Genomic DNA, 26,753 nt, shown 5'->3' on the forward strand with positions numbered 1-26,753 from the left:
AGAATAGCACAAATCCTCAAAGCCACGAAAGGAAACATGGCTTTTATGCTGCAGATTTTTTCATGAAGGGAGTGCACTTCAATAACAGAAAAAGGGATGTAGCTACAATTTTCAGAAATATTCTTAATATTTATGTCATTGTATATTAGGATAGATTCATTTCTTATTTCTTTCCACGGTCTTTAGGGTTGTAATAATTTGAATAGTGGTTTCCAAAGAATGTACTGCAGTCTACAGGATTTTTATAATCTTTACACTAAAAGAGAGTTTTCAAGCTTTATTTGATTAAATAAAGGAGGTTATCATAGGACTAATGTTCTGTTGACTTAAAAAAAATGCACAACATGAGAGTTGCCAGTTAAGTTTTATTTGGGGCAAAATGAGGACTGCGGCCTGGGAGACGGCGTTGCAGATGCTTCTGAGAAACTGCTCCGAAGAGGCAAGGCGAGGAGCCAGTTTATATAGAAGTTTTGTAACAAAGGGCAGGTAGTCTGTACGTCAAAAAATTACTGTTAAAGAAAACCAGATATCTCAAGTTAAGGAATTTAGTACTCTTCTATGTATGTGAAGATGCAAGTGTCTGGGCTCACTGAAATCATTCCTTTAATATGCACCTCAGCTATCTGGGGGCCAGTATCCTGTGTTTTCATATCCTGAGTTTCCTCAGCGCTCACGGTAGGGAGTGGCTGCCGTCTGATGGCTGCTAGATGGCAGGTATTCTTTTCAGCCCTGGGTTTCCTCAGGGCTCACTGGCTCATGTTGGAGGGTTACAATCGTTGATGACTGTGACACCCTTTGTTTACTGACATGGTAGAAAATATTTCATTTATCAGTTCCATGGAATCACACTTTGAGAATTATTGCCTTAGGGCGTTTAAAATAGAAATGTGTAAAACCCACCATTTATTAGAACTCTCTTAGGCCACACTGCTACTAATTTAGCTTCTTTCATCAGAAATCAGTAACCCCCTCTCAGCATGAAATATATGTATCATGAGACCAATCTCGTCTATGTAAATAAGAAAGGATCGCATTTAATTAGTTAGTGAAAATTACCTTGGATTTGGGGCTATAGAAGACTTGGGTTCCAGTCCCACTTCTGGCATCTAGTAAATGTGACTTGGGATAAGTAAGTCACATAATTTAAATAATCAGAGCCTTACTTTACTCATCTTACAAAATAGGGCTACAGTGTTTGTAAGGGATTCTGTTATGTTTGACATGAGATAATGCATGTGAAAACATGTCAAGGTGTGAATATTCTAAAATGCAAGTCATAATTATCACATGATTAATACTTTATACAGATTTGGCAGAGTTGGAGTTTTTATATGGTTAAAGCACATGGTTAATATGTTAGTTTTCAACAGTGACAGGAAGTTTATATAAATGTAGAAACTTTCTAGAATTTTGGTAACAAGGTGTTTTGTTTGGGGTTATTTTTAAAGAAAATCAATGATCATTGTATTAAAATTTGATTATTATATTATTCTTGTTACATATATTTTGATTAGTATTTAGTAGAAACTATAAGGAGAGAAAGAACAGTTGTCTACAATGTACTAGAAATGAACTTTTATCTCTCGACACTGTTATTTTTTCCTCTCTCTTGATTGCCCAATCACTAAAGAGCTGTGCTCTTCCCAAACATTTAAAAGTCAGTTACAGCCCCGTAATTCATACAGTTTCTCTTTGCCAGACTAGAAAAACGAAGGAGTTCTACCATTTTCTGGTAGAACAGGTTTATACAGCTAACAGAACAATGGATTCTACTCTGGGTTTATCAACGGAAGAACCTGTTATGAGAAACACTGTTAAGAAGTACAAAATAATTTGTATTGTAAGTACATTTTAACATTTTCGTCTCTGTAGCTTTGTGACTAATGGTAGGGGTATGACTCCCCGATTGTATTTGTTTGTGTTGCTATTTAAATGTAAAGTTTTAAGTAATTGTGTTCAGTTTTATCCCTTATGACAACTCTAAAGCAAAGTGAATCACATTTTGCAAATAAGAAATTTGAGTAACAACAAATTAATATTTGATCAATCTAAAAGGTTGGGATCTGTGGCAGAACATTTAGCAGCACTGATTTTACCATGATTATAATTATATTTATCTCCCAAGTCACCATTTTTAATTTATTTTGCATGAATATTTTAAGACAAGAGAGTGAGGAATTAAAATCACTGTGTCTTATATTCTTCTTTGGACTCTTGATTTTATCCTATTTTACTTCACTCCTAGAGGTGGTCTCTTTTTCCTATTTTCTCTTTCTTGTTCCCTTACATGGTAAGATATTCCCTGTCCTAAAACAACAACAACAATAACAAAACAAAAACAAAAAACTTTCCTTGACTTTATTACATTCTCTTTTCCTTTTACCATCAAACTTTCAGCTCTAGCCATTGTCTCAATTTTCTCACCACCCAACCATTTTTTGTTCTCTAGCTTTGCTTTTACTGTACTCAAGTCACCTCCTCAAAAGTCAGCCCTTCTCCCCTATCCTTCTCCTGCTGAGTCTCCTAACAATAATACACAGATATTGTGGAGCAGTTTCTCATTTTGAATTCTTCTCTCCCCTTGCTTTCATGATGGCATTGACATTCCCATTTTTATCACTTTTCTCCTTACCTGCTTTATTGGCTGATTTATCTTTCTTCTCATTATGCATTTCACCAAACCCTATCTAAAGATCCTTTCTTTAGGAAATCTCACCTTCTTTAATGGTTTTAAGAGCATATTCTCCACCAAGAATTCCAAGTCGGCCACTAGTTCTGACCTGTTGCTGAGTGTCTACCACACCATTCCAAGTGCCTGCTTGCTGGCTCATCAATCCAGCACGTTCCTTGTAGCTAAAACCATTTGCATAGTTTTCTCACACCTATACTGCTGCAGTTTTCTCTTAAATTCCCTACTTTTCTTCTTTTTTCTTTCTTTCTTTTTTTTTTTTTTTTGCGGTATGCGGGCCTCTCCCGTTGCGGAGCACAGGCTCCGGACGCGCAGGCTCAGCGGCCATGGCTCACGGGCCCAGCTGCTCCGCGGCATGTGGGATCTTCCCGGACCGGGGCAAGAACCCGTGTCCCCTGTATGGGCAGGCGGACTCTCAAACACTGCGCCACCAGGGAAGCCCAATTCCCTACTTTTCTTAATGTCATTGCCATTCTCTCTGTCACGCAAGCATTGTTTGGAGGAGTAAATGAAACAGTGTGTATATGTATTGAGCTCAGTGACTATAACAAAGGAAACTCTCAAGATATTCTATTTATTTATTGTTCTGGGAACTTTGGCATTCTCTTTTAGCTCTTATGCCATTTACTATATTTATCCTACCTTATTAATTCAGGGAATTATCAACTCCTCGGGAGCAAAGTCTGTTCATCGTTTATTTCCCTTCGTTGTATCCTTTTAGTGGGTTGTTAGTACACGTAAACAGAAGCTCAATAGTTTAAAATCATAGCTTCAAAGTTACCCTATTGTTTCTAAATTTTAGTACAAGTTTTATTTAAAATTTTTTAATGTACCTATTGTGTTTCTAGCATTCTTTTTTCAGCCAAGCTAAAGCCAAATGTTGGTTTCTCAGTGATTTCTGGAGCCCAAAGCACTCCCCTCTCCATTTTGTAGATAGCATAAGATAGTTTAAGATATATTTGCACCTTAATATCAAGAAGCTTGTTCAGAATTACATACTTAGAGTCAATGATTATACAACATTGAAAATGAACCTTTTTATCCTTGAGGAGATTACAGAATAATGCGAGAGCAAGTCATAAATATATGGAACAAGTACAAAATCACTAAGAAATAGACATGAAGATTTAACATTAAAAAGTTTTAAAGCATCCTAAGGACAGCTAGGTGTTGTCTATTGTTCCAGCAAGTTTGAATGGCCAAAGGACCAAAAATAAGATGTAAACTGAGATATAGCCGAAATGTAAATCTATGACACATGAGGTTTACCATAGGAGGGTTTCCCAGTGCTTTGTTGCTTTGTAGCGTTAGTAGCCTTAGTCAGCTGTGGCTCTTGAGCATCATAATAAGGGAAAAAGTGCTAATGATGTTATTTAATAACTGTTTATGTTTACTTTGCCCTCTCCATCCTCTCCACTGAATGAATACCTGCTGGAAGGTCACTGACCCTTGGGCTAATTTTGAGTCTTCATGTAAAAATTGTTTTCACAGTATTTTAACCATATTTTCCCAATCACTGAATTCACTTCTATTGTAAAAATTAGATATGTTAATTTCCAGATGATTTTTCAGAAGGAAAACAGACAAAATCTATAGTTTATGTAGGGTTTTTATTATCTAAGCAAATTTTGATGTTGTTTTTTTTTCTTTTATAAAAGCGATTTTTAAAAAAGAAACATAACAAAGTTTATTTGTATTGTAAAATACTTGAAGTAATCTGTGTACCTGTTGCACTTGTATTCTTTATGGTGATACATATTATTTAAGCTCTGTCATCCAGTATGCTTATCATTGGACTTAATGGATAGGGAAAGAGGTCAGTGGGAAGAATTCTCTTTAATTTATATCACAGTTTAACTTCAGTAATAGTATAAAGTCCATTACACTGAAGAGCTTTGTCAGTAGTAGTGATAATGAATGACATACACAATCTTTGGTCCCATGACTTCCTGGTTACCCCTAAAACATTTGTTTGCACTGCAGATCAAAGCAGATAATTTGCTAGTTAATTATTTGGACATTTTATATATATATATATATATATATATATATATATTTATTTATTTATTTATTTATTTATTTATTTTTGCGGTACGCGGACCTCTCAGTGTTGTGGCCTCTCCCGTTGCGAAGCACAGGCTCCGGACGCGCAGGCTCAGCGGCCATGGCTCACAGGCCCAGCCCCTCCGCTGCATGTGGGATCTTCCCAGACCGGGGCACGAAACCGTGTCCCCTGCATCAGCAGGCAGACTCTCAACCACTGTGCCACCAGGGAAGCCCTGGACATTATATTTTTATATGTTAAATATTCTCATTATTCTCTGATGGTCAGAGTGGGAGAGAAAAACCCTGCTTCCTGGGAATGAGGTAGTTGACGATTTCACAGTTTTGGAATGCTTTTAAATAAATGATCTCCAAACATGTATCTAGTTAAGAAAGGAAAATGGGCAAAGGTAAATGGCCCCTTGGTTTCATTTGTACTTTAACTCAATTTGGGGTTAAACTAACTAGGACTAACGTATTTGAATTTGAAGATCTGTAATAAATGGTATTTTAACATTCTTCCCAAACCTTTCTTACTTAATGCCTGAAAATAATCAGGCATTAAATAAAATTCTGTCCCCTTATCATTGTTGGATCTGGTAATGCGAAAAGCTAGCAGGCTGTGCTCCCTTAACAATCACCAAGGGAGGGCAGTTGTCTGGGTCTTTGTATATTTTAATAAGATGGTAAATGTCACATTTTTTTGTTAATAGGTTCTTCTCACTTTGTTGGTGGCTGTGTCACTTGCGTTAGGCCTGGTGGCTGGACTCAGGCAACATGAAGAGCAAGGTACTCCCCTCAACATTTTCTCAGAAACTTTCCTTCTTTCTTCTTTCTCCTCCCCTTCCCTGTTATATAACCTGGACTCGCCTCCTTTCTAGGCTAGGCTAGGCTCCCCTTTCTCCCATGCCCCACTTGTCAGGAGCCCACATCTGTGGTTAGCACTCTCCACTGCCGCTTCTGGACTTTCCTTTTTGACCTCATCTCCCTGCTTCTTTGAGATTCATATCATTCCAGTATTTGCCCCTTTTCCTCACTTTCATAGAGGACTTTGGTAACTGAATCAAAGATTCCTTCTCTCCCAGCTCCTACTCTAATCATTAATATCCTATGATAAACTTGACTTTGAAAGTCTTAGTTGCTTCACTCCCATGACTTCCTACCACCACTTTTGTACCTTGATATCACGTTAGTGTTACCCCATCCCAGAAATATCACCATTTCTTGGTTAGGCAGTGCCACTTTCCTGAAATGTAGTGCACAATAAAAGCTTCACATATTTTTTCTCATAAGAAGCAAAGAAAGATAGGAGATCTGTGGCTCAAAGTATCAAAACACCTCCCATCCCTTTTGCCATATTGCATTAGTACGAACAGTAAATAAACCATTTGCAAGCGATTCAATAAAAAGCACTTTCTATAATCTTACTATGTATTGTTTTGACACTTTTACTAAGGGAAAGTATGAGGTCAAGTGTTAGATAATTTATTCTCCTTTTTTATCTGGTTGATTAACTTCTCATTTGACTCCGATGGGGAAAGTCTTCTTCAGTGGGAGACTCTTGGTGAGGTTAACTGGCAATTTTCCAATTATGTTTTCACTTAGTAATTTACAAACACTCAGTACCCCTGCTGTAACATGGGAACACAGTGGAACTGAAAAGATGGGCATTGGCTGGAAAATTACTGTCTTTTCTTGGTCACTTGGCTGTTGTGTTTCTGAGCTGCAGTACCAGTCCTAGATCTAGCAAATGCTGGCAGGTCATTTTGGTGGTATTATTCTGATGTTAGTGTGCACAGGTGGGCATCATTTCTTGGTTATTTCATCCCACAAATCACATAAACTAATTGCAAAAGGCATATGGTAATCTCTGAGCAAAATCTCCAATTATTCCAGCTCTTTCCCTCCTTTCCTTACGTTAGTACAGCTACTGACTGGCTCCCTAGTCATTGTTCCTTATTCTCTTCCTTTCATCTCAGTCTATCAGGGCTTGTGTGGCATCACTCTCCTCTCCCTCCCACCCAGGGGATTGGTGTTTAACGCCAGCTTCTTTTTGCCAGCATCCTAACATAGTCACCCCCTCATTCTTCCACCACAACTGTTTCCTAAACCCCAACCCTTGATCATCTTCACCATTCTCTGCTCCAATTAACCTACTTTTCATAGGCAATATATATTTTTTCTAGTGTGAGTTTTTAAACAAGTTTTTCTAGTTTGAGTGACAAATTTCTCAATTTATGTGCACATCCTTTTTACCTGTTCTTCAACAATTGAGCACTAACGCTGTGCTAGGCACTATTCTAATTACTGGGGATATAGTGATAAAGGAAACAGACAAAAATCCTTCAAAGGGTTTACATTCTAGCATGGAAGACAGATAATTAAAATTGAGCAATATATATATATATATATAATATGAAGGGAAAGTGCTAAGGAATAAGTAAAACTGAAAAGGGGAACATGAAATATTGAGTCAGGGTGGGTGGGGTGTGCGTAATGACTTTTGAGTAAAGAGCTAAAGGAAGTGAGGAAGAAACAAGGATATTTTGGAAAAGAACATTCCAGGCAAGAGAAAATAGCAAGTGCAAAGGCCTAAGGCAGGAGCTTATCTGGCATATGTTCTATTTAAAGAATAACAGGAGATCAGTGAGCTAGAGCTAAGAGGCCCAGAGGGAGGGTAGTCATAAAATGAGATCAGCCAAAGAGGAGTTGATCACAGAGGGGTTGGTAGGTCAAAATACGGCTTTTGGCTTTCATTCTGAGTGTGATGGGGAGTGATTGGAGGTTTTGAGCAGAGGAATGACATGACATGCTGTGGTTTGCTTTTCAACATGATCGCTCAGGCTGCTGTGTTATGAATAAATGGCAGAGCGAAACCAGGAGAAATAGAGAGACCAATTAGAAAATTATTGCAATAATATAGACAAGCCATATGTCTTGGACCAGGGTGGTAGCATTGTAACTGATGAAAAGTACTTGGATTCTGGAGATCTTTTGATGTAATAGATAGATTTTATCAACAGATTGGATATGGAGTGAGAAACAGAGAAGTCAAGAATGACCTCAAGATTTTCAGCATGAACATCAGAAAATATGGCATTTCCATAATTCAGATGGGGAAGGCTATAGAAGGAGCTGGTTTGGGAAGAATAATCAGGAACTCAGTTTTGGATATGTTAAATTTGAAATACCTACTAGATGTCCAAGTAGAAAAGTCAAAAAGTAGTTGTATATAAAAGACTGGCTTTTGGGGGAAGTTCTGGCTGGACATGCAACATGGTGGTTACCAGCATCATACATGGGATTTAAAGCAATGTGACCAGGGTATGCCAACCTTAAAGGACTGGAAGATGAAGGGAGGAGAACACAGAAGACTAGGAAGGAGGGTCAGGAATGTGGGAAGAAAGCCAGGTGATTGTTTTGTCCTGAAGTTCAAGTGCGGAAAATGTTTCAAAGGAGTGAATGTAAAAATGTAAAGACGTTTTATGTAAATGGCATATAAACTTTTCCCCTTACTTTCTCACAGGACTTTGTAGCTATCTAATTACAATGCATGCACTTATTGTTATGTACCTATCTACTTAATACATAGTGCTCTTTGGTGTGTATCCAACATGCCATTTGACCTATGCCCTCTCCCAGAGTTGCTTTTAGGAAATTTGATATCATTCTGACTTGTGATCCTGTACACATTTCTCCTGATCTATCTCTGGGAGCTTTCCAGATCTCTTTATCCCTATTGATCCCTTGGTGTGAGTTTTTCTGTGAAATTTGGTGAGCACCTTTGACATAATAATGTTTACTCTTCAACTCTGGGAAATTTTATTATGATTTCTTTAATAATATCATTTCCATTTTCTTTGTTTTCACTTTTCAGTAGTACCTCCCTGTTTCAAGGTCAACTAAGTAGTAGCCTTAATTATATCTGCAAAGTTCCTCTGCCATGTAAGGCAGTATATTCACAGTCTCGAGGATTAGGGGATGGAATCTTCTTGAAAACCATAATTCTGCCTACCACACCCCTCTACTGAGTTTTCCATTACTGCTCTCATGTTTTTATTTCTAAGAGCACCCTGAACGTGATTTCCCTTTTTAAAATTATAGTTTACTTTCTTATTTAATGGATGCAATTTCTTTTCTGAGCATCTCAATATCAGTTGTGTGTTTGTGTGTGCGTGATCGTGTGTGTGTTTAACTCTTCTGCTCCTTGCAATATTTCCTCTTCAAAAGTTTTTCTTTTTTTCTTGTTTGTTTTGGTTTTTCATGTGGATGCTATCCTCAAAGGTCTGGTAATCATCTGTTCACATTTAAGAGTAAGACTTGTTCATCTTTTTTTCTCATTATGGCCATCCTCCATGTCTGCTGTCTCTGTGATGAAAGCAACTCCTCCCAATTTCTTCCAAATTTTGAGCCTTCTATTCTGTAGTGGGAGGTGGGGTGGGTAGCTGCTGCTTCATATGCAGACTTTCAACCAATTCCACTACATTTAGCCTCTGCTTGTCCCTCCTACCCTCTCCTTATGGCCCCTGGTGTATCTGAGTCTGGGACCTCTCTGGAGTCCTGGGGAAAAATCACTCATTATGTATTACTCATTATTTGTCACTTTGCACTGATGAGTCATACAGTGCAATAAAAATTATCTAATTGTCTGTCCTAGTCTGTGCTGGGTACTTCTTGGGCTTGCACCCTCAAGCTATGAGACTTCGGATAACTTCTAAGCACAGATTTCCTTATTCTTTCACTCTACAGGCAGCTGCAGGAAAAAATGCTTTGATGCTTCACATAGAGGACTGGAGGGCTGCCGGTGTGATGTGCAATGTAAAGGCCGAGGCGACTGCTGCTGGGACTTTGAAGACACCTGTGTGGGATCAAGTATGAATCCTGAGAGCAAGTTTATTAGCATGTTGGTTGTGCTATCTAATGATAGCACATTTGCATGAGCATTTGCATGCAAATGCAAATGCTCACCTTGTGTATTAGTTTGCTCAGGCTGCCATAACAAAGTCCCACGAACTGGGTGGCTTAAACAACAGAAATTCATTTTCTCACAGTTCTGGAAACTAGAAGTCCAAGATCTAGGTTTGGCAGGGTTGGTTCCTTCTGAGGCTGTGAGGGAGAATCTGTTCCATGCTTCTCTCCTAGCTTTTGGCATGTCTCCAGCCATCTTGCGTGTTCCTCCACTTGTGGCAGACGTAACTCAAAGCTCTGCCTTCGTCTGCAGATGGCCTTCTCCCCACGTCCTCACAGTCTTCCCTCTGGGTGTGTCCACGTCTGAATTTCCTCTTGTTGTAAGAAGAATACCAGTCATACTGGATTGGGGTCCACTCTAATGACCTGATTTTAACTTGGTTATCTGCAAAATCCTTTTCTAAATAAGGGCCCATTCACAGTCATGTTGAAGTTAAGACTTCAACATTTTAGGGGAGGGACACAATTCAGCCCATTACACCTTGTATTCAGGATCTAGTATAATCCTGACCCCCCTTTCAGTACTAAAGATAGAACCCACACTTTATTTAGTTGAGGTTGAGGAATAACAGTCTCCAGTAGATGAAATGTTGTCAAATTACACAAGTTTCAAGGGAGTTTTCTCATGGCTTTTCATCTTATTTAGTCTCATTTTTAGTGGTTCTCAAATTTCAGGATGCATAAGACTCCACTGGAAAGCTGGTGATTCTTAGCGATTCTGATGCCAGCGGTCCACAGAACACAACTTGAGAAACACTGTTCTTGAGGCAGAAGAGACAGTTTGCAATATTTAATTTTCTAAGAAATCAAGGAGGTGGTGGGGGGAGGTGTCTAGTGGTTCGAGGAGAGAAGATTAGGACAGTACAGCTCCTTAAATTATGCTCTCTGAAAAGGGCAAGAAGGAGGGTATAGCCTAGTATGGATAAGATCTGTACTCCTTTTAATTCATCTCCAGAACTCTTTTCTTTCTAAGTACATAGTATATAATTGAGAATGAAGAATTCTGTGCATGACTGAAACACACAGCTGTCACCTAGCCAATGCATTTGTCTGAGCACAGGGGCTGATGTTGATTCTAGTCACTGTTTCCTGCAGGTGGCCCTAGGAAGCAGCCTCAGTCCAGCCTCTTGCTGTTGTTAGCACTGGGATTTATTGAAACTGATCTCACATTAAGTGCCTAGCCTGGGCAAATATCAGAGGCATGGTGGGGAGCTGATCTACCTTTCTTTCACTCTCAGCTGGGAGGTACCCTGCCTGCCTACATTCTTACAGACCTGACCATGTTCCTGTTACTTCTGTTGTCACTGCCACTTCCTTGTTGTCTGTCCTTAGATAAGGCTGGGCAGGCTGCTCTTAGGTGGCAACAGTCACTCAAGGTTAGTAGTTCTTTACCATTGGAAGTTCCTACCCTTGGGTGGGAATAGGACAGGTGTTCAGAGTTTCTCCAGACTCAGAGGTCTACCTGATAGGTAGACCAGAGCTGCAGCTTATAAAGCTACATTTCTCTCTGCCACCCATGCCAAACGAAGAAAAGTGGTGGATTGCCCCTTATTCGTATTATGAATTTTCATTTATGAATGAAGATAAACCAAGAATTTGACCATAGGATAATACAAGAAGAAATGCATGGAATTTGTATTTTTGTTATTGGATGCTTAAATTAAATTGTATGCTCAAAACCGAATTGTGTAATTTTCCAGCTCGAATATGGACGTGCAATAAATTTCGTTGTGGGGAGACCAGACTGGAATCCAGCCTTTGCTCTTGTTCAGATGACTGTTTACAGAAGAAAGACTGCTGTGCTGACTATAAGAGTGTTTGCCAAGGTAAGCAGGTGTTGACCCATTTGCCTGCGTGAGTTCAGTGACCCTAGAGCTGGCCTAGGCTGCAGACATTAAATCAAGTCCAAGAATTTTTAACCACTCTACGTGGAAGAAAAGACCCAATGTGTTTACTGTGGGAAGAAATGGGTTTTGTGCACGATAGAGGAAGGGAGCTCAGAGCAAAGATATTATAGAAGAGAAGAGAAAAGTTAACATTCCACATGTTCTGTAAAGCAAGGTCTTTTTCAGTCCAATGACTATGCTAGACATTCTTGTGGTTTGAGACACTGGACGGCAGATCCTAAAGTTAAAACATCACAGAAGAGATTCTCTGGCCTGAATAGCAGTTAGTTAAATGACTGATTTCGGACTGGCAGGGAGGTAATGCAGAGAGCCAAGGTTAGAATCCAGGTTATTCAACGCCTGATTTCACCTGCTTTGCCACTTTATAAGTGATGTAGATTTTTAAAAAAATCACCAATCCCTCTGCACATCTGATGAGACTTAGGAAAAACGTCATATACACATAGCAACAAGATTGCTTCAAGCTATCAACCCCTTTTTCCTAACACCACACCCAGTAGAGTTAACTAACTTACATGTGTAATATTTTTAGACAAAAAAAGAGATTAAGGTGAATTTTGATTTTTTTTAAATAAGAGGAAAATGTTATAGTAGAAACATTATTAAGTATAGTCCCTCAGTAAAAAATAGGCTTTACACTAATAGATGAATCAGTTTTTATGCAAAATATAACTGAAAATCCGCTAAAAGGGGCAACCAGAAAGGAAAGTAAAAGCCTGAAATGGTAAGTCTGTTTTTAAATAATAATTGATATTTAATAGTGAATATCGTGTCATTAAAAATCCCCCTAAATTCACAAAGGCAAGTGTAGTTTGCAGTTTGCTTATTTCTCTAATAAGTTCATTGAGCACAGTGCCTCTGAGCTTTGTGGTCTCCTGCCTTCTGCCCTAATTTTATAACTCTTTTTTTTTTTTTTTTTTTTGCGGTATGCGGGCCTCTCACTGTTGTGGCCTCTCCCGTTGTGGAGCACAGGCTCCGGACGCGCAGGCTCAGCGGCCATGGCTCACGGGCCCAGCCGCTCTGCGGCATGTGGGGTCTTCCCAGACCGGGGCACGAACCCATGTCCCCTGCATCGGCAGGCGGACTCTCAACCACTGCGCCACCAGGGAAGCCCTAACTTTTATATTTTAAGTTCAGAATTTTGAAAAGAAATATGATGAATTTCTGACATATGGAAAGAATAGTGTGTTTAACCATATGTCAATCACCTTGCTTCAGTAGTGATCAACTCATGACCAATCTTGTCTCATACCAATACAGTATGAATGTTAAGCTGGCTCAGAGGATCGAAGAGATTAGAACTGAGAGAATGTTGGAATAAAATCACTAAAGATGTAACTTGTGGTGGGACACAAATGATTTGCTTTGCTACAGGACAATTTATCTGCTATCAGATAAGAATCAGTTACACTGCTATTAGTTTTCTACCAATTAACTCCTACCCTTACTAAGTTGTAAAATGAATAAGTGGTAAAGAATAAGCTAGATAAAGGTATATACTCCTAGGTAACTAGATAATCCATAGGTGGGCTTTTTGAATAATTCCCAGCATGACATTAAAATGAAGTTTAATGATCAGTCCTCCTTTTGCTTATTTTCCAGCTTTGGGGTTTTTTTCTTAATAAAATACCTCCAACCTCTCTTTGAACATTTTAGATTACTACAAAGCAAATCCCAAGGTTAATGTCATTCATCTATAAATATTTTCAGTCTGTATCTAAAAAAGATGAAGATTTAACAAAATTAGAATACCATCAATATATCTAAAAATGTCTTCAATAATTATTTATTGTTAACAAATGTCCAATCTGTGTTCAGATTTTTTTGTTTTATAATATTAAAAAAATATTTGTTTGAAGTAGGATCCAAACAGATTCCATACATTGCAACTGGCTGATATATTTCAAGTCCTTTAAAAGTGGGTTCTCCCTTCCTTTTTTCCACCCCATGGAATTTACATGTTGGATAAATGGAGTCACTTGTCCTGTAGAATTTTCCAGTCTGGGTTTTGCAGATTGCATCCTCTGTGACTTAAACAGTTTGTCATCCCCTATTTTTCCTGCAAATTGGTAGTTAGAACTAGAGGACTGTTCAGATTCAGGTGTTTATCTTTCTTTCTTTCTATCTATCTATCTATCTATCCACCTGTTTACCATGTACCCTTCACAGGTGGTGGTGTTACTTCCATCAAGAGGAACATCTTGTCTGCTTGTCTCTTTTTTGGTCATGTTAGCCATTGATGATCATTGCCTAGATCCATTAGGGGTTGCAAATGATGACATTCATATTCTATTATTTCTACTTCATTAACTAGTGGGAATGTTTTATAAACAGAAACATCCATGGAGTGATGGAGTGTAATTTTTTAGTTACATGGAGTGTAATTTTTTAGTTACAATCTTAAAAATTTGTTTGTTTGATTTTCCCCATTTGATGTTAATATCAATTATTCTCATTGGGGCTTCCCTGGTGCTGCAGTGGTTGAGAGTCCGCCTGCCGATGCAGGGGACACAGGTTCGTGCCCCGGTCCGGGAAGATCCCACATGCCGCGGAGCAGCTGGGCCCGTGAGCCATGGCCACTGAGCCTGCGCGTCCGGAGCCTGTGCTCCGCAGCGGGAGAGGCCACAACAGTGAGAGGCCCGCATACTGCAAAAAAAAAAAAAAAAAAAAAAAAAAAAAAATTCTCATTGGCTATTTCTCTTTTTTTTTATGCTTTCATTTTTCTTTAGATTGTATACCTATATTTATTAAACTCATTTTTCCTAGCAGTTGGGAAAACACTGTCCTTGAGGGAAAAAACATTATTTAAAAAAGAAAAAAGAAATTGTCCCTTTCCAGTTAAAGGAATTCCCTTTATTTTCTTGGTAAAGATGGGTTTCGTGGTATTCAGTTAGTGTAGATTACTAATCTGTGCAAATCGCTAGAGGCACTGACCTTGCCAACATGTGAAGTAGCATTTAACATGTTCTAGAAGAATTTTGTCATTGCAGTAACATGAATTAAGTCGTTTGGAAAGAGCATGTCCGTTGAACATTGGTTTCTCTTTTCTTACCTAAAGATTTTGATGTTATGCTTTTCAGGAGAAACCTCATGGGTTGAAGAAGAGTGTGGCACAGCCCAGCAGCCCCAGTGCCCAGAAGGGTGAGAAGGAAACGGACATGTTTATTCTCCTTTAACAGACGGCACGCAGGAATGTAGCTGAGAGGCAGGGTGGAATTTCTCCCACTCTTTACATCTTAGAACAAAACAGTTAACAAAAGATTAGATTCCTTGTGGCTTCCAACTCATAACATACTTTGGTTTGCTTTATTGTTTAAAAAGCATTTTTACATTAAGTTATTATCTTCATATTTTACAACAATGACTTAAAAAATGGTTGAAATATTTGTAGTAACATCCCAAGGTCCTACGATCAGGATTAGAATTTAGATCTAAATGACTCCAGCCAGGACATCCCAAAGCTGGGATTTTGAAATGTCTCTAATATAAAATCTCATTTCTGGTGATGTTTTATTAGTGCTCTGCTTGCACGCTGCTGACTTCTACCGTAAAACTACAAATAATTAGCTCCATGTATACCTGCCCCTGTAAAATACTACATTTATTTGAGGTGAGGCAATGATACTAATGTGCCATGTTGTAATGATTCCAAAGTGCTGGGTGTGTGGGTTGGGACTGAGTTTTGAGAGGTTGAATAACTGCTCAGTTAAACAGCTCATAAAGAATGAAGCAGAGAATCAAACTTGTCTTTCTGAGGCCAATCCCTTCCTTTTTCTCCACAGTGCACTGCCTGGTCATTGTAAACACTCAGGGCTAGAGAAATTTCATATATGGTATACCTGGGTGTCACAGATAGCCAGTGCCAAGGAGCAAACAGAAATAAAGTTAGCTAACATTATTTAAACTCTAGAACTCAAAGGGTGGTAGATCTCCAAGTTGAAAGACCCAGATAAGTTATGTAACACCTTTTAAAAAATACTGTACATTTTTACTATGGATTAATAACGTACTGGACATACTGATTGTAAAGGGAAATAATTTTTAAAAAGAGAAAGGAAAACTTGACTTAGAACTATTTCTGGCTGTATTTTCTTAGTGTTTTCTAATTTAGAGAATTATAAGTAGTACAGAAAAGTGTCTTTTTTAAAAAATCAAAATAATGGACAAATTCTTATTTTCCATTTTCAGATTTGACCTGCCACCAGTTATTTTGTTTTCCATGGATGGATTTAGAGCTGAATATTTACAGACATGGGGTTCTCTAATACCTAATATCAATAAACTGAGTAAGTCTCCTCTAATCAGGGACATGCAGATGATAGACACCTAGTTAGTTAATGTCTAGATTAACTAACACTTTTCTTTCTGACCTTTAATGTTAGCGGTTTGTCTTAGTTCTGGGTCCTCTCAAGAGTTTGATGCGTTTACTACACAACAGCTATTTTCATCCTTCTTGGCTCCTCCTTCCTTCTTCTGCAGCGTGTTTATCTTTTTGTTTGTTTATTTTGATTTGTTTTATATTTGAATATAACTTCTGCTCTGTGAAAATCTGTTCATGGATACTCTCTCAAAATTGGCATTTGTCAGCCCTGGGTTCTGGGTCTCAGCAAGGTAGATATGACCAGTAAGGATGGGAACCTGAAGGAGCCTGAGCAGACTGGACAGAATCAGCAGATACCAAGGCTCCAGTAAGTGAAAAGTCCAGTATCTCTGTCCAGTTCTGGAATCAAAGTGCCTGGAACCTGCTCCACCACTTACGAGCTCTGAGACCTTCGGCAAGTTTACTTGCACGGTTGGTGCCCTAGTCTCTTCATCTGTAAAATGGTCACTTACCACCTCATAGAAATACTGTGAGACCATGGACATAGTGTACATTGGATGATTTTCAGTTGTTACTGCAATTATTATTTTTATTGGCATCTTTATCATGATGTACTTCTGAGTTAGGGTACTTGGACTTCACACAATTTTATAAAGTCAATAATAAAGAAGAATGGAGAACCCGAGGACACAAAGTTAAGAAGTATCAGAGGGTTGGCTCTAGGGCGCATCGTCTTCACTGCCCTTCAGTTCCTCTCTTACTTCCCCCTTCTACCAGGCCCTCTTTTACCTCCATGGTCCTGAAAATTTCTGACAATTTTACTGGTTTCCTCTTTTTATTTTTCTCCAAATTATTAAAAACTAGCTTTTGACTTTGAGTAAGGTGATCACCTTTTCTGGGCCTCAGTTTCCTCATTTGTAAAATGAGAGGATTAGACCTAATGATTTCTACTACTAATCCCAGCACTAAAATTCCTTGACTGTAGAAAGATCAATTACTTCCCCCCTACAGCATAAGGGACTTTGTCTCTTCAGGTTCTCCTACACTCTCTGAGGTAGATCTTTAGCAAAGAGATTTAGATGTTGGGCCTCTGACAGAACTGGCTCCAAATTCAGGATTTGTCACTTACTGCTGAGTTACTTTAGCCTGAAAAACCATTAACAACTCTCAGTTTCTATTTCCTTATCTGCATTTCCCTTGGTAGTCTGGATATCAAATCCTGTGTCCAAAAGGGAATTTATCTAGCCAGGCTGAACTGGACCCCTTTAGAAGTGGAATTATTTTATTTGCTCATCCCCTTGAGAGTTGGAAAGGACACCAGTGAAATATTGGGCCATTAAGAGCCTTCCTTTCTAAGGTTTAAAATATTTTTTAAGTCATTTGTACAACATCTCGATCCTTTAATGTGTGAAGCCATAACTAATTAGGTCTACCAAGGCAAAATGGGCTCTTCATTTCTAGGAGGTCCAATTAAGAGTAGATGTGTTAAAAGATTTAGGATTAGGACCTCCCAAGAATGGTAGGGTTGAGGTGAGGTATGTGACAGCAGGCATCACTTTAAGGAAGTCTAGAACCTCATCTCTAGTGTCTTATCAAGCTGCCTGGAAACTGAGCATGGACTAATACCACAGTGCAGTGAGTTATATCAGTGACTACTAAGGGGTCATGGACTCTAGTGAGAACATGAGGTTGTTGTCTTGTCCTAACGTGGGTGCGAGCAGACAAAGAAGGGCCGGGATCAACAAACTGTCAGGTGAGATAGAAATGATTTAGCTTGAACTAGAAGTCAGATTTCTTGGAAAGTTAGATGTGAAACTGGGGATAGTACAAGACTAGTAGTAAGTATCCTTGCATCCCAGCGATAAATCTCACTTGAAAGTGGTGTATGATCCTTTTAATGTGCTGTGGAATTTGTCTTGCTAGTATTTTGTTGAGAATTTTTACATCTAAATTCATGAAGGTATTGGCCTGGAATTTTCTTTTATTATAGTATCCTTCTCTGGCTTTGGTGTCAGGGTAATGCTGATCTCATGAAATGAGTTTGGGTGTGTTCTCGCCTCTTCAAATTTTTGGCAGAGTTTGAGAAGAATTGACATTAATTCTTCTTTAAATGTTAGGGAAAATTAACCTGTGAAGCCATCTTGTCTTGGGCTTTTTCTTTGTTTGGAGGTTTTTGATTACTTGTTTTTGGTCTGTTCAGATTTTCTATTTCTTCATAATTCAGATTTGGAAGGTTGTATGTTTCTAGGAATTTATCCATTTCTTCTAAGTTATGCAGTTCGTGGGGTGTAATTGTTCATAGCAGTCTCTTATAATCCTTTCTATTTCTGTGGTATTGGTTTCGGTTTCTGATTTTATTGATTTGAGTCTTTTTTCCCCTTAATCTAGCTAAAGGTTTGTCAATTTTGTTTATCTTTTCAAAAAACCAACTTTAATTTTGTTGATTTTTGGAACTGTGTTTCTATTCTCTATTTCACTTATTTCTGCTATAATCTTTGCTGTTTTCTTCTTTTTTACTAACTTTGGATTTTGTTTGTTCTTTTTCTAGTTCCTTAAGGTGTAAATTTAGGTTGTTTATTTGAAATTTCTTCTTTTTTAATGTAGGTGTTTATTGCTATGAACTTCTTTCCTAGTACTGCTTTTGCTGCATCTGTACATTCTTCAGCTGTTTCACCTACTCATCCATTCAGTCTTCCACTTCTTCTTATAGTTTATAGTTACTATGGATATATATTTATTCCATTTATATTTTCAGAATATTTTTCGGTTGGTACTTTCTCTTTAAAAATATGTTTTTTAAGGAGTAAAACATGCAAATGATAAACTTCTACAAGTGACATTACAGGGTATACAGTAAAAAAACAAACAAAAAAACCAACCAACCAACCAACCAACAGACTCTCTTTCCTGATCTTCCTCATTTTTCTCTGTAGAAGCAACTATTCTTATTGGTTTATTGTGTGTCCTTCCAGAATTATTCTGTTCAGTCATAATTTAGATTCTTAAGACCTGGAAGAAACAATGGTAGAAGATCTTGCTTTTGGTGAGTTATTCTATGATAGCTCTGGTTCAAAGGCAGGTGATCGAAAATGGTAGCTTGAATCTGTAGATAGTCAACTGATGTGTCCTGTTTAAAAGTACGAAGGTGTCATGTTTTTACATCACTGGTAGCTTAGCTTTGTTTTTTATTTTATACTCTGTGCCTTTAGGCATTTAAGAATTTGAACCATTTACCCGTGTTTCAGGGAAATAAAAACAGAAACTGACCTTATATCTCTCTCTATTGTATGGTTGTTTTCCCCACTTAAATTCTTTTATCAGTGGATGAGATCTCATTTTATTTTCTATCACATGACTTCTTAACAATATTAAATGCGTCTTTCCCTGATTGAGGACATGATTTATTTATTGGGGGTATTGACTGAGAAAGAAAAAAGTTGATTATATGTTATGTCTTGGAGCAGGCCTCAAACTCGAGTACATCAGAACCACTTGGGGTGCTTGCTAGAAATGCAGATTTTTTGAGCTCCTTTTCTTCCACCTTTCAACCTCCCCCATCCCCACAAGAGTCTTATTTAGTAGACTTGGTATTGGATCCAAGAATCTTCTGAAGGAGGAAATTCCTGGATCATATTGGAAACACTGTTCTCGAGGCTGGGAAGGAGACCAGTTCCAAGCCTATCTGAGAAAACCTTCATTATTTCCAGTTGCAATGTTTGTTGCTTTCTGGACAACAATCCTTTGCACTTTTTGTTTTAACCTAAATAGAATCTCTAATGGTGAAGCTCTCTTTTAGAATTAGAGTTGGTAGGATTTTGGTATGGAAAACTTCTCATACTTCACTGCTGCAGAGGAAATATCAGTGTGCCTTAGTGGTTCTGACCTCCTTGAGCAGAGTTATTGCACAGATGAAAACAATAGAATAACTGAAAGCAAATTTGATGCCGTGCTTTGGGGAAAACAGATCGCAGGAAACTCCACTGATCAGATGGAAACTGTACTGAGTTAAAATAATAAGTGGGAAAGTTAGTTCATCTTGTAACATTGCTTTGTGGCATGGGCTTATGCATTTACACAAGTTAAATTCCTTTTCAGTTATCTAGATAGTCGTGTTCACTTTTGTTATATTGGATAATTTATGTATAAGAACTGGCTGAGAAGCGGATGTTATATAGAAATTCTTGTTGTAATGACCTGGGTCAGAAAGAGGGGAGCAGCAAAAGCAAACAAAGCTGGCACTGTGTAAAGCAGGATACATTTAGCTCAGGGGTCAGCAAGCTGTGGCCCACAGGCCAAATCCGGCCCACTCTGCCTGTTTTTGTAAGGCCTGTTAATGCTAAGAATTGTTTTCATTCTTAAATGGTTGGGAAAAAAAAAATATTTTGTGCCGTGCAAAAAAAATATGTGAAATTCAAATTTCAATGTCTACAAATAAAGTTTTATTAGAACACAGCTATGCTCCTTTGTTTACATGTTGTCTATAGATGCTTAGAGGCCTTAATAGCAGAGTTGAGCTGTTGCAACAGAGACCATATGGGTTTGCAAAGCCTAACATATTTATTATCTGGTTCTTTATAGAAAAATTTTCCTGACCCTTGATTTAACTCACTCCTCTCCTGAAAACTGTCATTCCTTGGAATGGAGGAATTTTAAGCATCAGAATTTCGACCTCTTTCCATCTAATTCACCCCTTAATTAGTTTTCTATTTCTCTGTGAAACTTGCACGTTCAGATTTTTAGTTATTCAAACAACTTCTGAGGAAGAAACGACGTCTTAATTTCTCACTATCCTTTGCTGCAGAAACATGCGGAATTCATTCAAAATACCTGAGACCTGTCTATCCGACCAAAACCTTCCCAAATCATTACACCATTGTCACGGTAAGTGCTTAGCCCAGTGGCAAGACTGACAGGCCCCGGAAGGGCAACTGACCACACCAGACATGCTTAGGCGGAACTGGCCAAGCCGCAGGTCACACATTTCACGAGCATGTGTGGTGGCAGTCACAGCTAATTCAGACTGGGAAGGAGTGTCTCAGTATGGGGTCAATCCAGGGCTGTGAGATGTTAACTATGAATGAGTGTCCCAGCATTAGGTTCATTTACCTCTGTGACAGGCCAGGATAGCCTCTTGGATGTGAGAAATACCCTCTATTCTGATCTGTTGATTAACCTCCATTTATCTGAAGGTCTGCTGGGAATGGTAGGCTATGTATGAAGACAGCCACTCTGATGTGGGAAATTTCTTTCTTTCCTAGTCTTTTTTTATTATATCTAATTTGATAAAGTCTCTTGTTTCATAATTGAATTCAAACCGGCTACATCTCTTTATAAATTTATTTATTTTTAAACATTTATTTATTTATTTTTGTCTGCGTTGGGTCTTTGTTGTTACGCACGGGCTTTCTCTAGTTGCAGTGAGCAGGGGCCACTCTTTGTTGCCGTGTGCGGGCTTCTCATTGTTGCGGAGCACAGGCTCTAGGCGCACAGGCTTCAGTAGTTGTGGCGCACAGGCTCAGTAGTTGTGGAGCACGGGCTTAGTTGCTCTGCTGCATATGGGATCTTCCGGGACCAGGGCTCGAACCCATGTCCCCAGCATTGGCAGGTGGATTCTTAACCACTGCGCCACCAGGGAAGTCCCAAACTGGCTATACCTCTTTAGATAAAGCAAGTAAAGCAAATGAATTCTCCTCAATGTATGAGAAGACGTACATGAAATGATCAAAATGAACAAAAGGAAGATTAACTTATTTAATATTTATAGATTTAGAATACATCTTAAGGCGTTCTCTGCCTCAGGCTTTATTGCCAAAGGATATTATGTCTTTACTACATTGCATTTAGTCTTTTATTAGTATGGAACAGTAATTACAACTTATTTAAATTTTAGTCCTTAAGTAATTATATGTATGTATATATGTATATATGTGTGTTTGCGTGTGTGTGTGTGTGCATGTATAAATGCAGATTCCATTTTGCAGATTCACCTAAACATTTGAGTTACCCAGTTCACATGTTTCCAGCTGAGGTCTAACAAGGCAATACTCTGCCTCCTTGTTTTTAGCTCTCATTCTATAAACAAATGTTTTCAAAGTCCACTGTCTATTTAGTGCCATGTTTTTCACATGTTTGTGTTTTTTTCTTGGAGATTTTGCTGTTTACAATGGCCCTCAAGTGTGGTGCTCAAGTAATTTCTAGTGTTCCTAAGAGCAAGAAGTCTGTGATGTACCTTATGGAGAAGATATGTGTGTTAGATAAGCTTTGTTCAGTCATGAGTTATACTGAACTAAAAATATATATTAAATAAGGGATCTTCAAACAGAAACACACATAAAACAAGATTACATATGGATCAGTAGACAAAAATATTGTAACCAGAGGCTCACAGGAACCTAACCCTTTATTTTCTCTAGGAGCAGTGGTTCAATATTCACTAATTCAGTGTTTGCAGCAACTTTATAGAGCATAACTATTGCAAATAGCAAGAATTGACTATATGTACACATACATAAGTCTACATACATAATATATAATACTTATACATGTATATATAAATAAGGGATTATACATAAGTGCTATTAATTTCCTACATATGCATATGTATTCATATTCATATATATAGTAATGTTCTGAAATAATGACCCTAAAAATCTCTCTAAATGTAGTTACAACTGCATAGGGTATCATGGGCATTCAATAAAAATATGTGAATTGAAGGAATGACTGGATTGATGGATGGATGGAAGGGAGGAAGTACAGAGACTTGGCAGGCTTCCTTTTAAATTGCTGGTAACACATTTTAACCCATTTGCCAGGCTATCTGATACTTAAAAGCATCCATGTAGTAAATTTCTTGCTATTACTGCCAATAAAACCAATAGCTAGTCATTATTATAATATAGAATCTATAATTAACAAACAGTTATTAATAACATGAGTTATATTAAAACCATCAGCCCAAATCATCTGCCTAATGTCATTCATTTGCAGCTATAGACCACGGTGGAACTAGTATATATATAATACTAGTATGTATATTTGGTATTAGGGTTCAGATCCAGGGGTTTTCTATTGAAGGGTATATGGCATCTTTTCAAATATGAGTTATGGGTCTTATGCTATTTCAATTTAAATGTATGTTTTATTAATTTATTATTTTATCTTAAATCTTTTTAAAAAATTATCATTTTAGGGGTTATATCCAGAATCACATGGCATCATTGACAATAAAATGTATGATGTACACCTCAACAAGAACTTTTCACTCTCTTCAAAGGAGAAAAATAATCCAGTTTGGTGGCATGGACAACCAGTATGTAGCATTCTCCTTGTGGCTCCAAAGTAACCTTCATTTCCCAACATGACAGTGGATCTCTCTTCTCTCTCCACTTTGAGTTTTACATTATCTTTTTAATTTCTAAGGGCTAGGGGTGGGACAGTGTTTCACCACTATTTATAATTATAATTTGAATCTTTTTAACGTGTATAGTTGTTCACCTAAATTGTCTTCAGTTGAAACTTGGATGTTGTATTATAAACGTATCAACCTGGAAATTACTCAGAAAGATTATCTGTTAACGTTTTTACTCATTCTGTTTTATAAATCTTTAAAAGGGAAAGAAGAACTGTACAATTTTACCAATTTGAAAAATGATCTTTCTTACTGTCCTATGTTTTTTGATTTTTGAAGTAGATGCCTGGATAATTACTTTTCTGAACTGCAACAAAGACAAATTTTAAATAATTTAAATACATTTTAATAGTTGAATAAATTTTGCAACTGTTAATACTGTTCAGTTTCTCATAAATGGCACCATTTCTACTCAAACTGATTATTCTCTTGACCTCCACTCATTTGAAATTTTCTCTTCTTATAGATCTGGCTGACAGCCATGTATCAGGGTTTAAAAGCTGGTACCTACTTTTGGCCAGGATCAGATGTGGCTATAAATGGCACCTTTCCTTCCATATATAGGACTTACAACAGGTACTAAAGCACCTGCAGATGTGATCTTGTCTAGGCAGGGATGATTAGAATTTTTTGTTGTTGTTGGCTGCGTTGGGTCTTTGTTGCTGTGCGCAGGCTTTCTCTAGTTGCGGTGAGGGGAGGCTACTCTTCGTTGCGGTGCATGGGCTTCTCACTGCAGTGCTTCTCTTGTTGGGGCACACAGACTCTAGGTGTGCGGGCTTTGGTAGTTGTGATGCGCGGGCTTCAGTTGTTGTGGTGCATGGGCTTAGTTGCTCCGCAGCATGCGGGATCGTCCTGGACCAGGGCTCAAACCCGTGTCCCCTGCATTGGCAGGCGGATTCTTAACCACTGTGCTACCAGGGAAGCCCTAGAATTTTTTTTTTTTTGGTCTTAATCTTGATGGTAATTTTATTTTTCCAGTTGTTTGGGCCAAACAATCTTGAAGTCAACGTTGATTCCTCTCTCTTACATCCCTCATCCCGTCTGTCAGCAAACCCTTGTGCCTCTAATTCAAAATATTATATGCAGTCTGAGAGCTTTTTATTACCCCCAGCATTAACACTCTGGTCGAGCCGTCATCCTCTTTTGCCTGCACTACTGCAGCTGCCTTTTTACACGTCTCCCTGTTTCTATTTCTGTTCCCTATAATCTATTCTCAGTTTATTAGCCAGAATAATTACTTAAAAGAACAAGTCCAATTATGACACTCTTGTGCACCAAAAACTTCAACGGCTTGCAGTTTAGCAAAGAGTAAAGCCTACAAGGCCCTTGTGGTATGAGCCCTGCTGTGCCCCTGCCTCTCAGACTCCTCTCCAGCTACTTTCCTGGGTTCTGTCACTCTGCTCGAGCCATACTGACCTTTTCGGTGACCCCAGCATACCAGGCTTGCTTCTGCTGTAGGGCCTTTGCACAGGCTGTTCCTCTGCCTGAGACAATTTCACTCCATGTATCTGTACAGCCCGCTCCCTCACCTCCTTCTGGCTGTAGCTCAAAAATTACCTTCTCAGTATTGTCTTAGCCTCATCACACTAAGCTTTCAAATTCAAATTCTCCCACTCCAGTTTCTCAGTGCCCCTTATTCTGGCTCTAGTCTTGCTTTTGTTTTCCCATAGCATTTTTCACCTTTCAATACACTCTGTAATTTATTTATGTGTTAGGCCTATTTATTGTTTGTCTTCCTTGACTAGAATGTAACCTCTAGGAAGGACGTCGTCTTTGGTTTGCTCACTGATAAATTCTGTTTAAAATGAACAAATCATGTCTGACAAAAGATAGTGCACATAAATGCATAAATGAATGAAGTAAATAAAAATCAACAAATTGAACTAATGGATAGTAATGAATGGCCTTCTATTTTAATCGGGGGAACAGTGAAGGAAGGATGGATGAGAAGGAAAGAAAACAATATACATTGAATTTATAGTGAGTCGAGTGTATCTCCATATAGGTATTGAAAACGGGAATCCCTTTGAGCAGTACTGAATCCCTTTTATAATATATGGACACAAAATATCTGAAAATATCAACCTGCCTTCCTGAGCAGGCATATAATGAAGTTATTTTGATATGATTAATTTTTAAAAATTATTTTTACTTTTCATTTCAGAAGTGTCACATATGAAGAAAGGGTCTTTACATTGTTAAAGTGGCTGGACCTGCCCAAAGCTGAACGGTAATATCTAGTGTCAGGGAAGTGCTGGCACAGCAGGATGTTTGTGGGCATAAAATGAAAGTATTTCTTAGTTTAAATTACCATTTTGGAAAAAAACTTGGCGTTTCCTTTTTACAGGCATTTTTCAAGAATTATTCTTAAAACCAGACATTTAAAGAAACAACTAGTGTGGCAGAGAAAAGAGTCAGCAGAAAGTCATAAAGTAGGAAATACAGAGGGCTGTGGCTCATCAAGAGAGGTCTTAGCAAGAACAAGACAGATTTTCAGCACTGAGTCAGACAAGTGCTTACATCCTGGAAGGTCTCATTTAGTTCCTGCTAGACCACTATCCCTGCCAAAACCAAGCAGAACCACTGAACCACTGGGCCTGGTTGTAGAGAAGGAAAGACCAGAGAAAAAGAGGAGGAAACTGCCACAAAGTTCCAGACCTACAAATCTCCCACACCCAACTTGTACCTTTATTCCAAATGGGTAACGTCTTTCTCTGTTTCAATTTTACCCCTAGACCTGATTTTTATACCATATACGTGGAACAACCTGATTCTGCAGGACATGCTCAGGGACCAGTCAGTGCCGCAGTAAGTTTTTCTTTTTAAACAAAGCTAAAATCATCTAGCCTTCACCCACAGCGTGCAACGTTATTCTTTAATTTCCACTGAATACAAGTGTATTTGATATACATGAAGACATAAAAAGAGTTAAAAGTCTAAATGATTATCTGCTTTCATAACCACAAAATAGTTAAAAGTGTAAAAAGCATATCTGGCTTATTAAGCGCATCTTGATTAATTTGATAACACTTATTGAATACTGAGATGCAGCATTGTTATCTCACATCACGAGAACATCGAGGCTAGATCCCGTGTGTCAACTTAACGTGTTAATGTAGCCCATTTCGAGCCATGTCACCTGAAAGTCCATCGTGGAATATATGGCTGTCTATTCAAGCACAGTTCCAATCAGAAGTTCCTTATAATTGGACAATATATTATTGCATCAGGCAGAGTTATTCGCCTTCTAGGCCCCCATTATAATTGAGGTAGACTCTTCAATACTTGTTACTTCATTATCTAAACCATTTTGTATTTACTACAGAAATATAGTTCTTAAATATGATTTTTTTTAAAAAGCAGATTCTCTTCTAAAACCCACTCAAGGCTGCATTGTCTTGGACATGATATAAA

At 38.2% G+C, this 26,753-nt stretch overlaps 1 protein-coding gene across 1 annotated transcript in view; it reads left to right on the forward strand.

Annotated features, from left to right (window-relative positions):
- Nucleotides 1-1,762: 1,762 nt before the first annotated feature.
- Nucleotides 1,763-26,753, forward strand: part of ENPP3 (ectonucleotide pyrophosphatase/phosphodiesterase 3) — a gene marked incomplete at its 5' end in the record, with an annotated part of 62,812 nt that continues 37,821 nt past the window's right edge. Inside the window, 11 exons of the mRNA XM_082668950.1 lie at nucleotides 1,763-1,840; nucleotides 5,446-5,521; nucleotides 9,482-9,604; nucleotides 11,401-11,526; nucleotides 14,688-14,748; nucleotides 15,796-15,893; nucleotides 20,730-20,809; nucleotides 23,121-23,240; nucleotides 23,806-23,915; nucleotides 25,504-25,569; nucleotides 26,075-26,147. Of these exons, the coding sequence (XP_082525076.1) occupies nucleotides 1,763-1,840; nucleotides 5,446-5,521; nucleotides 9,482-9,604; nucleotides 11,401-11,526; nucleotides 14,688-14,748; nucleotides 15,796-15,893; nucleotides 20,730-20,809; nucleotides 23,121-23,240; nucleotides 23,806-23,915; nucleotides 25,504-25,569; nucleotides 26,075-26,147 (1,011 nt within the window). The remainder of the gene's footprint in view (nucleotides 1,841-5,445; nucleotides 5,522-9,481; nucleotides 9,605-11,400; nucleotides 11,527-14,687; nucleotides 14,749-15,795; nucleotides 15,894-20,729; nucleotides 20,810-23,120; nucleotides 23,241-23,805; nucleotides 23,916-25,503; nucleotides 25,570-26,074; nucleotides 26,148-26,753) is intronic.

This window comes from Grampus griseus, assembly GCF_964374135.1.
Source record: "Grampus griseus genome assembly, chromosome: 13".
NCBI lineage: Eukaryota > Metazoa > Chordata > Mammalia > Artiodactyla > Delphinidae > Grampus > Grampus griseus.